We start from the raw sequence: 14,309 nt of genomic DNA, 5'->3' as shown, positions 1-14,309 counted from the left end.
ACATTCTGAACATAAAATGTCATATAAACATTTGTCCTAATCTCAATATTTTCAGAACTACACTAATTTGAATTTGTTTGTAAAATACCATTATTCTTGAGTTTTAATGGTAAAAGAATATTACAGATAAAGAATGAACTATTCAGAAGTTCATGTTGAATCTTTCGTACACTACTTTTAACACTTAAATATAAATAATTGATTAAATGGCGATCTTACTCGTGTTAATTATGTAAGCTTGTGCGGCTTACAGTTGTTTCAGTGCTACTTGACACCATCCTCAGAGCCTTCTGTGTCTCGGCGCCATCTCAACTTCGCTGCCTGTTGTGTGAGTGCGTTCGTGTGATGAAGAGTTGTGTCAAATAGTGTGTGTGTGTTCTGAAATTGATCTGTGTGTTGAGAATTTGATTATGGTGTGTTTTAGTGTGTCTGTATATTTCATATTGTTCTAGTGCGTTGAGTTTTTGGTTCTTGGGTTGTATGTGTAGGATTTCCATGTCTATATTTATGTTACTGTATGTGTGGTTAGCATTGGTTATGTGTTCGGCACACACTATTTGACACAACTCTTCATCACACGAACGCACCCACACAACAGGCAGCGAAGTTGAGATGGCGCCGAGACACAGAAGGCTCTGAGGATGGTGTCAAGTAGCACCGAAACAGCTGTAAGCCGTACATGCTTACATAATTAACACGAGTATGATCGCCATTTAATCAATTATTTATATTCAGAAGTATCATTTCTTAAAATTGTTTGTTGATTGCCATGGACAGAGTGATTAAAAAATCAATTCACTGCAGTAAATTAAAGACTTTTAATTCACTGCTGTGAATAAAGCCATTGTTTAGTTAGGTTGCTAACGACGGTGAAATAAAGACCAGTTTAGATAACAATCATTGACAGATTAACTTTCATAGTGCCACACGTATTCAACAGATACCTGTTTTATACATTTATACAGATCTTCTTGATTGGATAACTCATTCAAAGGACATTTCTCCTCTTATAATTATTTTTGGTCTCATATTTTGGCTTATTACTTAAACTTCCTCTTTCATTGAATTTCCGAAATTGTTGATTGAATTATGTTTCTTCCCGGATGTACGTACTTCATTAACTCGTCTTGTTGACTGCCCTTTCTGTCCCCATAACCAATCAGCATTAGGACTTCTTTTGCTCTCAATCAAGGAAACCATATGTAAGACTTTCAACTCAGCTATGTAATATGTTCATTGGTGATTTATTTTAGGGATTCTTCTGTTCATATTACGCATTAGTATTTTGTTTAGTTTCAAAGCCTACTGTAAATGAATGCACTTATTTATTTTGTACAATATTATAGAGCCAATGATAGAAGTTTAATACTTAAAAGAATATTCAATGATAGGAATCAAATGTTATTTTTTTACATAAAATTTAATGAAGTTTTGAAATAATACAAATTAATAGTGTCATTTTAAACGGTTTTCCATTTTGTCCCCATAACCAATCAGCATTAGGACTTCTTTTGCCTTCAGTCGAAGAAACTATACGTAAGATTTTCAACTCAGCTATGTAATACGAGTCTGTTCATTCGTGATTTATTTTAGGGATTCTTCTGTTCATATTACGCTTTAATATTGAGTTTAGTTTCAAAGCCTACTCTAAATGAATACACTTATTTATTTTGTACTATATATATTTTGCTGTTATTTATACTCACTTTAATATCTCTGATCATATCGCGAGTTAATCTTTTAGGTGAAATCCGAAGGCCTGTGTACTATTGAGTACTGGTTCTATTGTTGTGAACTAGATGGCGTCTGGTATTTACTGATTTGTTATAAATATGATTTTGGTGATGAATGAAGCCGGTGATATTCAGGGATGTTGTCGCCCAAATTTCCTGACATTTGCCTTACAGTTGAGGGAAAATCCTGAAAAACCTCAACCAGGAAATTCAACCCAACCGAGAATCGAACCCGGGCCCTCTGCATAAGAGACCAGCATGCTGACCCCTATACCACAGAGGTGGTCACCGTACAATATTGTAAGGTCAATGAAAGAAATTTAATATTTAAAAGAATATTCACTGATATGAATCAAAGTTAATTATCTTTTTTACAGGAAATTTAATGAAGTTTTGAAATAATACAAATTAATAATGTAATTTTAAATGTTTTTTTCAGAGCATGGTTACATGGATAACTGTTTTCTTTTTAAAGCAATGGAATAGTATATTATCAGATTCATTCCCAACAACTTCTGCATGCACACAGTATAATATTTTATATCAAAACTAGGAATTATGAAGTTACTTATATTACCGGTATGTCACTCTGGACATAAAATTACGTATAAGTTAATTATTTTGTAAAGAAATAAGTTATAATATCAGTTCTCATTTTGCTGTTAAAATGTGGACATAGGTACTCGTATACAATTTTAAAGAAATAGGAAAATTGTTGAGAGAACGGTTATGCATGTCCTGAGAAAAATAGGTTAGAAGAGCCAGATATCATAGCATAATAAATTATGATATTAGAGAGCAGTGTGGAATTCAGCCAATTGGAGAATGGATTACCAGACGAAGGAATGAAGAGAATGAAGATATCGGCAAGATGGGAAGCGGCTGAATTCTGAAGATCGTTAAGAGAGAACTCGGCTACTGGAGAGAGAAGTCCAGAAAGAGCCTATAAGATATGACTGGAATTTCATTTATTACAAACAGGCTAGTAGCATAGAAAAATGTTAGAAGAAGAAGCCATATAAACCAACTTTTGGAATGGAGGAGCGAAAAGTACAAATATTCCTCTCTCAAAATTGTAGTCAACAGTTTTACGCTACGTGTATTGGCTATCACAGATCACTAGTGAGCTAGTTTGTGCGGTAACACAGTTCGTTACGGGCTTCTGCTAGGAAAATTAAACACATTGCGTAATGGAACTCAGCGGGGTGCGAACTCATGGCGCTCAACTAAAGCGATTCGTCACGGTATAAACCTTCAACTATCACGACAGGGATTGCTAAACATTCGGGCAGTGATTGATAAGCTAAGCACGGTGAAGGCATGTTTAAGTTGGATAAGAACACAAACTTTTAACATACTCGTTCGTCCACTGGCGTAGCATAGTGTTGTAGGACCTGTACTCGTGATTCGGGACTGTGCTCGGACATGGGTTCGAATCCCGCTTCGGCTGATAAATTGGTTGTGTTCTCTCCGAAGTTTGCCTCAACTGTAAGACGAACGTCGGGTAATGTCAAACTCATCTGACAGAAATATCATCTCGCTAGTATTAATAAAATTCCATCGATGCTGCATAAACGTTAAAAAAATAAGATACTACAGAACAAGACTGTCTCTAGTGCAGTAGTCGATACAGAGTCTTCAAAAATCCTACTAAAATGATTGTAAATGAATTCACACCTCGCTATCACAAATTCTATTTACGATGAATAACATAGTAGTTGAGTAGCGTTTTTAAAGAACTCACTAAAAATGACTGTAAGCGAACTCAGGCAGCTACCAGAATATAGGCTAATGAACTGATAGAGAAATGAAGATATCAAGACGGAACTAAACATCTCCTCATCAAATGAAAAAAATAAAATAAAATAAAATACGAAAGCAAATGGAAGGAACGTTTAAATAAACAGCTCGACAGTAATACCACCAGAAAAGCGTTAGTAGGCCTATAGCTTGGAGACTGAGAAACCCCGAACATCCAAAATCAAGATGGTTACATCATTCCTTTGAAGCCGAAACAAGTACAGATGCATAATACCTGTAAGATGATGATGATGACGATGACGATGACGATGACGATGACGATGATGATGATGTACATTCCTCTGATAGACACGTTTGTTCCTTTTCTTAAGTTTTATATTAAATGTAAATCACGATACGAATAGATGAGACAAAAATGTTCCGCTTTTAGTGATATCTCTCTGATTTAATATTCATAGTCCACTAATCTTCACCAAGCCAGCGCGTTTTACAAGATAAACTTGTTATTACTCGACCAAGTACTCGAGTGGAGCCGCGGACGTAATGTGAACTATCGCGATGCGGTATTACGAACAGGAGCAATAGCGCCATGGTTCCGGGCTGCAGGACTCCACTGGCCTTGGTCGAGTATTAACTATAGACCACGCATTCCACCCCCCTGCTACAATTTTTCTCGCGACCAATAGACCTACATGTCATATCTGTTAACATCTGGTCAGTGCATAATATAGCGAATAGGCCTACGGTATAGGCCTAGTAATAGATCGCAAACCTTCATTTCAGTTGTGGTTTTCTGCTCAGTACTTTAAGTTTCTTCGCGGACTTCAACTTCGTATGTTAATACTGGCCGTACCACGGTCGTATGTTACTTTCGATGACCATGAATGTATCCATTTTTAATATATTATTACTTATTTTCCTTTTTCCCGCCGATGTATAGTTCTTCGTATTCCAGATAATATTTTAGCACGGTCATATAATTAATTACAAGTGAATTTCAAAATGAATTTCGTGCATTATCATCGCAATCATAATTATTATGTTTATCATAATGACCATCGCCAGATACCAGGCTTAGGCCTAGTGACATTAAAATTTTAGGAGAAAGAAATCTTCCTTTAGAGCGTCCAGCACAATGTTTACTTGTTTGCTAATAATTAATATAATTTTCGACATTCTTGTTACGTCCACTCTCCGCATTCGTACTAGAGTATTTTCTTTTGCTCCACTGTAGTTTTTGTATCGTAAATGTGCAATACTTCACGTTTGTCGATATTTTCCATTTGCCCAGTAATAAGTAGCCAACCGAAAGACATAAATTTCATCTGCGCTGATTCTATTCTCTCTTTTGTCTGTTCTCACAAGCGTAGAAATAGTCATTATTTAAAGACAAATTGAGTTTCTTTTCGGGCGTTTTATTTATTAATGTTCTTACTTTTGTAATTTCATATGTTATCACGGATTCTTCAATTTGCTCACCTAGATCTGTTTCTGCATTATAAGCTACAAAACTGGAATTACATACTTGCTCGACTTCTACGTTTATTATTGCTCTATGCCGGATGGGATTTCTTCCTTTAAAGGCCAAAGGTTTTGTTTCATATGTTGAAAATTTCTGTCTTTTGTGTGTTGTCTTATTTTAACTAGCAGATCACTAGGTCGTCTGCAAATAACATTGTTTTCATCTTGTGTCACTCAGTTCTATTAAAATTATTTTTCAATCGTACGTCTATAATATAGAAACTAAACAGAACAAAACATAAAGAGGGTCACGTCGTCCTAGTTTTACTGCATGAATAGTATATAATCGGATGTTAGACATTTGAAGTTAAGAATGACCCCCGTGTGTATTAAAATGGATGTGATGTGGTGTCCGTTGGGAGAGTTTTATGCCTGGTTCACAAGACTCTGAAATCTGATAATAAATAGCTTATTGTGAGTCGCATGCATCATCGCGCGCTGAAGTGTAGTAGCGGATAAGGACCTTACCGGTATCAAAACAAAATTCTGGGTGGGTATCGATTACGCGCGAAAAGGTCAAAATCTCATCAACTGCGCGCAGACAGCTATATTGTAAACACATCAACTGCGCGCGAACAACTATACTGTAAACACATCAACTGCGCGCGTCAGTGCACCATAGCAATTTTATATACAATTTTATACAAAATAGAATGTTAATAATAATAATAATAATAATAATAATAATAATAATAATAATAATAATAATAAAGTAATATAATGGGTGGTAACACTGCTCGCGTTTATCAATTTGTTCCTGGTACGTAAGGAATGTAATGGGTATTCGGCCTAACTTTTCTTTGTCTCCAGCAAGTAGGTGATGCTTTTGTTGAGAATTTAATGCGTTAATTCAATTGTAACTAACTGTGCTGATTACTTATAATTTCATAGAGTCAGATGCAACATTTCCTCCCGAAATTCGGTCTTCAGATACAATAACATCAGAAACAACCACTAATTCTTGTGAGACTTTTCATAGGGCTTTCGGTCTGAATTTTAACAGTGCACATCCACACACACATATATAGGCCTAATTTTGTTGATGTCATTATCCAGACACAGACTAGCACATAGATCTACATCAAAATTAATGATGGCAACAGTGCCAAACCTAAACCTGCGTAAGAAAAGGGCCGAAAATAAATAGAACAACTCATTACTCCAACACAGACAAGGAAATATTAGCCGATTACATTTTTTTAAAAATCGTGTCATCTTATTATAATAAGAAATAATTTTTTCACAAGTACCCAGTTTGGGTATTACTATTGTAACTTCTTGACAAGTACCCAGTTCGGACATTTCTAACCACATCTATTCATAAAATAGAGACTCCTAAGTCTCTGAAAAATGAGAAGGAATATGCAAAAACTGAGCCCTGCGCGCAGTTGATATATATACAAAGAATTGACTGCCGCTTGTATTTGATTTATACCCACTGATATTCCACCTGACAGCCGCGCGCAGTTGAATTTCTGACAGGTAAAATTTTGGCTTGCGCCTAATTGCCACTCTCTGAAAATTCTGACAATATTTTAACAGTCTTAATCGCCAGTTACAAGTCAATGCGCGTTTACTTGAGACATGCTCCATTATAAGTGACTGAGTTCTTGATTGCTAGATTTCGAAGTTTTGTGAACCGGGCTTAAAATTCTGCAATCGGACACCACAGCCATTCTAAAATATCCGGTGCCATTCTTAACTTGGACTAGTAGAACGAAATGAGCGCTATTTAAAGTACTCATAGGAGAGAAGACTTTTTTCATTAAACTTCGATCAGTGCATGGGACCTGTGTCCACCCAGCATCATGATCCGTAAGTGACTACCGAAATCCGGTTTCGTAGCTTACTATAACGGCAAGGTGTAACGCTAATTTATTTACTTTGTTCAGAAGTCGTATCGAGATCTGTGCTTGTTTGTATTACATCTCTCGTTGACATTTTCGATTTGGAAGTAGACAATTTGAAGAAAACCCCGAACGAATCAAAAGATTGGAAGTTACAATACAAGAATGGATGATAGATGCTTGTATGTGCTGAGTCACGGGTTTCCTTTATAGGGAATTAGTTCTGCGTTATCAATCAGTTCCGCATAATAATGTACATCGTAAGTTCTAAAAGCAACATCGATGCGATTGATGTCTTGCTTCCGTCAAATTTTATACGATATACAAAGTTAAGAAGGGCAACATTGCGTTCTGAAGCGTCCTGGTCTTAAATTTGTCTACACTTAAAATATCTGGAAATTTAAATATTTTTATATTATATTTTACTGCGAGATTTAATTTCCGTCCAGGGGATTGGGTGTTTGTCCCTTGTCATGTGTTGTCTCAACAGTGGCTCTGCGCCGTGCTGACCACACAACCAGAGAGGTCTGCAATGTGTGTCTGAGAAGTGTTGATCCATAGCTATTCACCCTTCCCTACACTGGAATGGATTATAAGTCAGTAGGACTGGAGCAGGTTAAACAGGAGAAGAAAAAAAATAATATTTTACTGCTATTAGGAAAAATCCACACTCAGTGAGCACTGAATTATGATCACCTGCCCAACACTATGTTGGACCTCCTCTCACCCATAGAATGACTTGTACCGGCCGTGGGGGTCTCTGTATTTCATTATGCGTGTGTGTAAACCTTGAAGGAATTTTCAACTACGCTGTTCATAAGGTGGTCCATAGTTCAAGTATAGAGAATGGTGGATATACAGTTCACAAATCCAGTGTCCCACATTCCACAGATGCCCACCAGGCTTGAGATCTGGGGAAGCCAGTCCAAGTATTTGTTTATATTAAAGAGCATTCTTTTCTGAACAATATTATACATTAATTTATATCATAATTAGCTTTAAGAGAAAGTGCAATCTCTGAATCGGTAAATTCATCTGTTACACATTCATCTACTGCTGGTAATGAATAAAACGGTTAGACGCGAAGTCAAATATAGAAAACGATTGAAAACTAAATAGCCTATGATGGGTTGTATTTCGGTCGTATTCGGGGTGGTGCATTTCGACTATGTAAACTGTATTTAATATATATCTTGAAGCTCTTCAAAAAACAGATGAAGTATTCATATCATGGCCCTTCAAAAACTTGAAAAGCTACTAGAGGACTCATTCATATAATTTAATCGGTGAGTAATTATTGTAGGTCTACTAAGTATTTTAAGCGGTTTATGTAAAAAGGATACTTAATGCCACTTTCATGGAAACACTTTGCACAGAACAACAGTTCATATTCACCATGTTTTATATAGGCTATCTTTCATTTCATTTTTCATTTAGTGGTCTGCCCAAGGGCAGGCCTTTCACTGCAAACCCTACTTTCTCCAATCTTTCCTATTTTCTGCCTTCCTTTTTTCTCCTCATATGATCCATATATCTTAATGTTGTCTATCATCTGATATCTTCTTCTACACCAAATTCTTCTCCCGTTCACCATTCCTTCCAGTGCATCCTTTAGTAGGTAGTTTCTTCTCAGCCAGTGACCCAACCAATTCTTTTTCTTCTTCTACTGTAGCAATATTAACATTTTTAATTTCATAGAAGCGGTTGACTTAGTCGAGATTGTAACTGAATAAGTGTCACCAGCGTGATTTCCCATTTAGAGACTTGATGATTTTTGTTGATTGGTAGTGACGTTGATTCTAAAAACAATCCATTTGAGGTTTATAGTTATTCATTTTAACCTCGTGTGTGAGTTGTGATTTTAACGTATTCTTTGCAATGTCATTTAAGCCTTGAACTTCGTTGCGGTCGGATGCTCGGACGTTGTGTGCGTGTGTGTCGGCTTTTCATATTTGGACTAATCTTACATCTCACAGGCATTAATGTAACATTGATACTGGTCTTATGTTGATTTTTGATGGCTTGAGTATAATAGGGTGTAGTAGGGTTATAGGGGGAAAGGAACTGGCCACCCTACCCCATTATCTCTTGGCCTAGTTGCCTCATGAGTGATGCCTTATTGGTTTTACTTATGAAGTCCAAACCTGTCTTCGGACAGTTGACTAAACAACAACAGTAGGGTTATGGCGAAAGTAAAATAGGGCTGACAGAGGACGTAAGCGCCCCGTTATATCGTGTATGATATGGGTGTCATATTTGCAGGTACAATAAGTATGTCGGCTTTAGGCATAGTATAGAAGGGTTATGGCGAAAATAGTTACTATCGTATATGGCACCGGAAATCCTCAAAGGTAGTGCTAACTTTACAATTCCACTGCAGGCCTATATCAAATCTAACCAATTAAAATAGTAAGTTAAATTTCTAAAAATAATTTACCGAAATTACATTTTAATTTGTTAGGTTTGGTATTCTAAAATTGGCAGTAAGTTTTAAGGATTCTGGTCGCCATCTTTAATAAGTTAAGCTTCAATGAAATTACCAACATGATTTGAAAGTTAATGCTACATTAACATAGTACCTATAGTATTTAAAACGAAAGTTATAATTCTTCAATTTACCTCATTTTTCTATAGACTTCCTCAATTGTTATGTAAGCTCTAAACTGTTTCCTTTGCTGTCGGTTCCACGTTCTCTCCGGACATGGTATAAATCCCCTCACTCCGGGGGATTAAGCCTGAATTCAACAGTGAATGCAAGAACAGCTGGGAAAGTAACTCTGAACTTAAAAAACGAAAAAAGAGAATCTCGGTTCCCAGGTTGCCAGTGAATAACGTCATGTAATGTAGCTTATTTATACCTCTATATATGTTTTGAATTTTATTAAATATTACAGTATATTTGCGCTTGCTTCTCGCCGACATATCTTATCTGTAGCTGACGAAACAGTGAACTACATAACAGTTTTCTTCAATATAAGAAGCTCTATTAACAATTATTTGTACTGAAACTCTTAGAAACCATAAAAGCTGGCTAAAGTCTGAACACACATTTAAAATCTCGTGTGTTCTTACATATTTCACACGGGATAGGTAGTCTCTCGTACTTTTGGCGTGGCAAGGAATTGAAGATGGGGAATGAGCGAAAAATTGTTGCACGTTTTCAGTAAATATGTAACAGTGTGCAAATTACTCAATATGGAATAAAATGAAATAAATTATACTACTAAAAAGCTCCTTATTACTCTTTAATTTACATGCAGTTTTGTGTTGTCTTATTTTCTAATCTAAAGGTACTGACTTATTGGCATTTGACAATGTTACGCGTCAGCGTCACCTAACATTTCCTGTCTATAGCGCAGGCTCGTACATAAACATTATTCAGCGTTAAAAACAAATATCCAACTTCGCAGAGTCTGGCTGTAGAACTATTCTAACAGACAAACGCGAGTAGTAAAAGTTAGAGCCTACAACATTGCCTACAAACAAGTCTTGACAGTAAAATGTTCACGGGTGTGGCAGTGCAGAGTGGATATTTTGTTGCAGGAGGAGATTGGTGAGGTGTTCGACCAGTGGCAGAGCTCACGGAAACCCTCGGCGTGTATCCCCATCCCGAAACACAGGACACCCACACCGCCCCCGCCCCCACCCCACCGTCAGCACAACGGCAGCAAGGCACCACCCCCGCGCCCCAAGCAGCGCGACCTGTCCGACTGGTCGGAGGGGCTGCTCGCAGAGTTCAACAGCATCATCGCTCAAGAGCTGAGCCAGCTGGAAGCCAATGGCAGCCATGCGCTGAGCCCCAGCATGCGTCTGCGGATCTCCAGATCACACTCCTGGGAGAACAGCGACCCTGACTCCTCGTCGCAGGACCTGACTCACCGCGCCCTGGGGCTGGCGCGGGTGTTACGGCGTCAGCGATCGCCGCTCGTCCCGGGAGGGAGTCCCGGAGACGCTGTGCTGGTGCGCGTGTCCTCGCTACCCGACTCAGAGGTGCACTTGACTGCGTCGGACCCTGACATCGCGACGCGCAGCAAAAATGAATCCGCAGCCAGCCCGGTACCCCGCAGTGACTCCACGGGTGCCCTCCCACGACTCGACCACAAGAACAATGAGACCACCAACGGAATAGATGATATCTCCATGGGAAAGTGTTCGATCGCTGCTTCACCGGCAAAAGACATAGTGGTACGTATCAATTTTGTTATACATAAAATTATCGTCCACACATTTAATCCACTAACTGATAGATTATATCCTTATTCCTATCGCAACAGTGGAGCTTTTTCCTGATTAAATTTCAAAAAACAATCTGATTTTTACTCAAGAATTTTAGAAAATATTTGGAGCAGTTCCGAACTGAATAAACCGAGAAAACTCAACAGCAATCCGATTGATAATTCTGCAGTGCTTGGGAAAAGTGACATAACGACACCTAAGAATGAAACCTCGAAAGTCGACTTTTTTTCGAAAATGCGATTTTCACTCAAATTTATAGGAAAGCCCGTGCTCTTATGGTTTAAAATTGCAAAATTTTCATTTTCAAATTTTTTTCATGAAAAAAGAGAAAAATTGAAAACCACGTATCTCTTTATGCTTTAATTTTAAAATGAAAAGCGCGTATCTCTAGTCATTATAGAAAATCCGACTTACGAACCATCTATTTGAATGTGAAAACCTTCTATGTCGAAATCATATAGAATTTCCGACTTACGAGCCATCTATTTAAATGTGAAAACCTTGTATATCGATTTTTTGCTCTCGTGTAAAATTTAGAAAATCAGACATACGAGGTTTTCATTCTTAGGTGTCGATAAGTCAGTTTCCACAAACCTTTTTTGATAATTTATTGACAACTTATACTGGTTTATGTCGATTTGATTTTTTCTGTATGAATTATTGTAATGGGAGAAATACTTATGTATGTTTTTCCAAGCGAGCAGATGTTCCGTAAGTTGTCAATAAATTATCAAAAAAGGTATGTGGAAACTGACTTATGTCACTTTTCCCAAGCAGTGCAGAATTTGTATCGAGAGATAATATGTTTACCGAATTAAATGAATTCGTCTCAGATAATGTACGACAGACTACGTTCAGTCCTGTACCAACACAAGAACTTTGACGCTAAGTTTAAGGAAAGGCAATAAAACACAAGCTTTTTCTCAGAAACCAATACCTTGGGAGTCAATAATATACTTCCTTAATTTGAAAAATAAGAAATACCACGAAGTACTTTGATTTGAAAGTATGTATTAGTGCATTTCTCTCTAGTCGCACTTGGCGCAGTTTAAGGGTCAATTAGTGCTTAAATTGTCTTGCAATTCATCTAGTTTGAACAATTTCCAAATCGTGTAGATCTTCAGTGCTGTCTGCGCTAGCAAACTTTGTCTTGCAACTGAGAAGATCAAAACAGTTATATCCATCGCTGTCTTACTCACTTCACCGTTCAAATGCAGGAGTGATATTTCCTGCACTCCTCTGTAAGATGTTCCAGCCTTGTCAGAAAAGAGTGGGAGGTTGCTGAATTACATTTTGTATTGAGATCATCTTCAAGATCAGTAACTGATGACTCAGTCTCCAGAATCGCTATCATACTTTAACTAGCTTGAAACACTTTTACATCATGAATCAAAACGTCAACGTCTTTCCTTGCGAACCCATTTATTAACTGCCATTTCTTCTTTACATACGGTATAATTTAGACAGTAGTGAAATATAAAACGTTGATTGAAACCTTAAAGGCTACTGTACATACGTGCATTGAAGCAGATATCGCATATACATACATACATACATATGTACATACGTACATACATACATTACATGCAGTCCACACCTGTGGAGTAACGGTTAGCGCGTCTGGCCGCGAAACCAGGTGGCCCGGGTTCGATTTCCGGTTGGGGCAAGTTACGTGGTTGAGGTTTTTTCCGGGGTTTTTCCTCAACCCAATATGAGCAAATGCTGGGTAACTTTCGGTGTTGGACCCCGGACTCATTTCACCGTCATTATTACCTTCATCTCATTCAGACGCTAAATAACCTAAGATGTAGATAAAGCGTCGTAAAATAACCTACTAAAATAAAAAAATACATACACACATATATATGGAAGGTTCACTCAGTATCCAGGTTTCGAACAGGCAATCCTACCCAATGAAAGCCAGCTATAACGGTTGGGGGGGGGGATCATCGTGCTAACTACACGATATCTCCATTCAAGTTGGATAATCGTTCACCTCTGCTTCGGAATGTGGACGTGAGGCCAACAGCCGGCTGGTCGATCTGATTCCTTAAAGGGCTGTAACGCCACGGATTATTATTATTATTATTATTATTATTATTATTATTATTATTATTATTATTATTATTATTATTATTATTATCGTATATGTCCCAACGTTAAACAAGAATTAGTATATACAAAGACTGTCACAATGTTAAACAAAATTTCAGATCGTGCTTTTGCCTTTTGAAACGCAAATCGCAGAGTTTACTTCTGACACAGAATTTTGGCTGATTGTTTTATAGGCCAGTGACAAGTGACAAGGTATTCTGCATACAGAAAAGCACTGATTTTTCAACACATAATGTTCTCTAGTACTGAGTTGAGCATAATGTGTGAGTAATTTGACGCAGTGTAATTCAACTAACAATAAGTGGAAGTACAAATATAAAAGAATAACACAGTTGGGGCTCTACTTTTTAGACACTTCAGACTCCATATTTTCAGCTGAATAAATTTGTCAGTCGAATTTTATGACAGTCCATATGTTTGGCATACCTTTCCGACACTCAGTGTAAAAACATTGTAACGCCCTGCTTGAAAATTGATGCAAGACTAATATAAAGATTGATCATGAAGTAAGGTTCCTTCAGTAATACTGTTCTTTGTGTACACACTGCCCATAATCCAACACTACATTCACCTTGAGTTAATGGAGGATGGAGCAACAATCAGAGCTGACAGATAGGTAGGTCTGTTGTACAACATTACGGCGGCAATTCGCAGGTAGAGGCCTGATCTTCTATCCAGAGGGTTTAGGTATATATACTGTTATAATTGCTGGTTGATCATCTAATTCTAATTATGCATTATTGGGTGGGTTGCATGCTGTTGCTCAAACAATTTCTATGATTCAAAATAATCATTACCATATCTACGAATTATAGAAACAAAAATAGATAAACCCAAGGCACCCTCGCAAACGGAAAATGTAAAAAAAAACTATTCTAAAGAATAATTCATAATTAAAACCATTCGTTAAGCTTCTTCACGATAATTATGACTTCACTCCACAACAAACGTAGAACTTTTTCAGTCCTTTTACTGGAGCATTATGGAGAACTATCCTTACAGCCCGGATTTAACCCCATCTGATTTTCATTTGTTTGGGCCACTGAAGAAACATTTTGGGGGCAGGGGGGGCGGGCGGGCGGGCGGGCGGGCAGGT

The 14,309-nt window shown here is 37.5% G+C and overlaps 1 protein-coding gene across 8 annotated transcripts in view; it reads left to right on the top strand.

Moving 5' to 3' along the window:
* Positions 1 to 14,309, top strand: part of cv-c (crossveinless c) — a 1,115,617-nt gene that overhangs the window by 567,091 nt on the left and 534,217 nt on the right. For all 8 annotated transcript variants that reach the window (XR_011331368.1, XM_069821284.1, XM_069821285.1 and 5 more), the window contains one exon: positions 10,406 to 11,047. Coding sequence is in view for 7 of the 8 variants with exons in the window: in XM_069821284.1 (XP_069677385.1) it covers positions 10,406 to 11,047 (642 nt within the window). In the remaining variant the exon portion in view is untranslated. The remainder of the gene's footprint in view (positions 1 to 10,405; positions 11,048 to 14,309) is intronic.

The sequence above is a fragment of the Periplaneta americana genome, chromosome 3 (genome assembly GCF_040183065.1).
Source record: "Periplaneta americana isolate PAMFEO1 chromosome 3, P.americana_PAMFEO1_priV1, whole genome shotgun sequence".
NCBI classification, from domain to species: Eukaryota; Metazoa; Arthropoda; class Insecta; order Blattodea; family Blattidae; genus Periplaneta; species Periplaneta americana.
The sequence above is the reverse complement of the archived record's forward strand: the minus strand, read 5'-3'. Positions and strand labels throughout refer to the sequence as shown.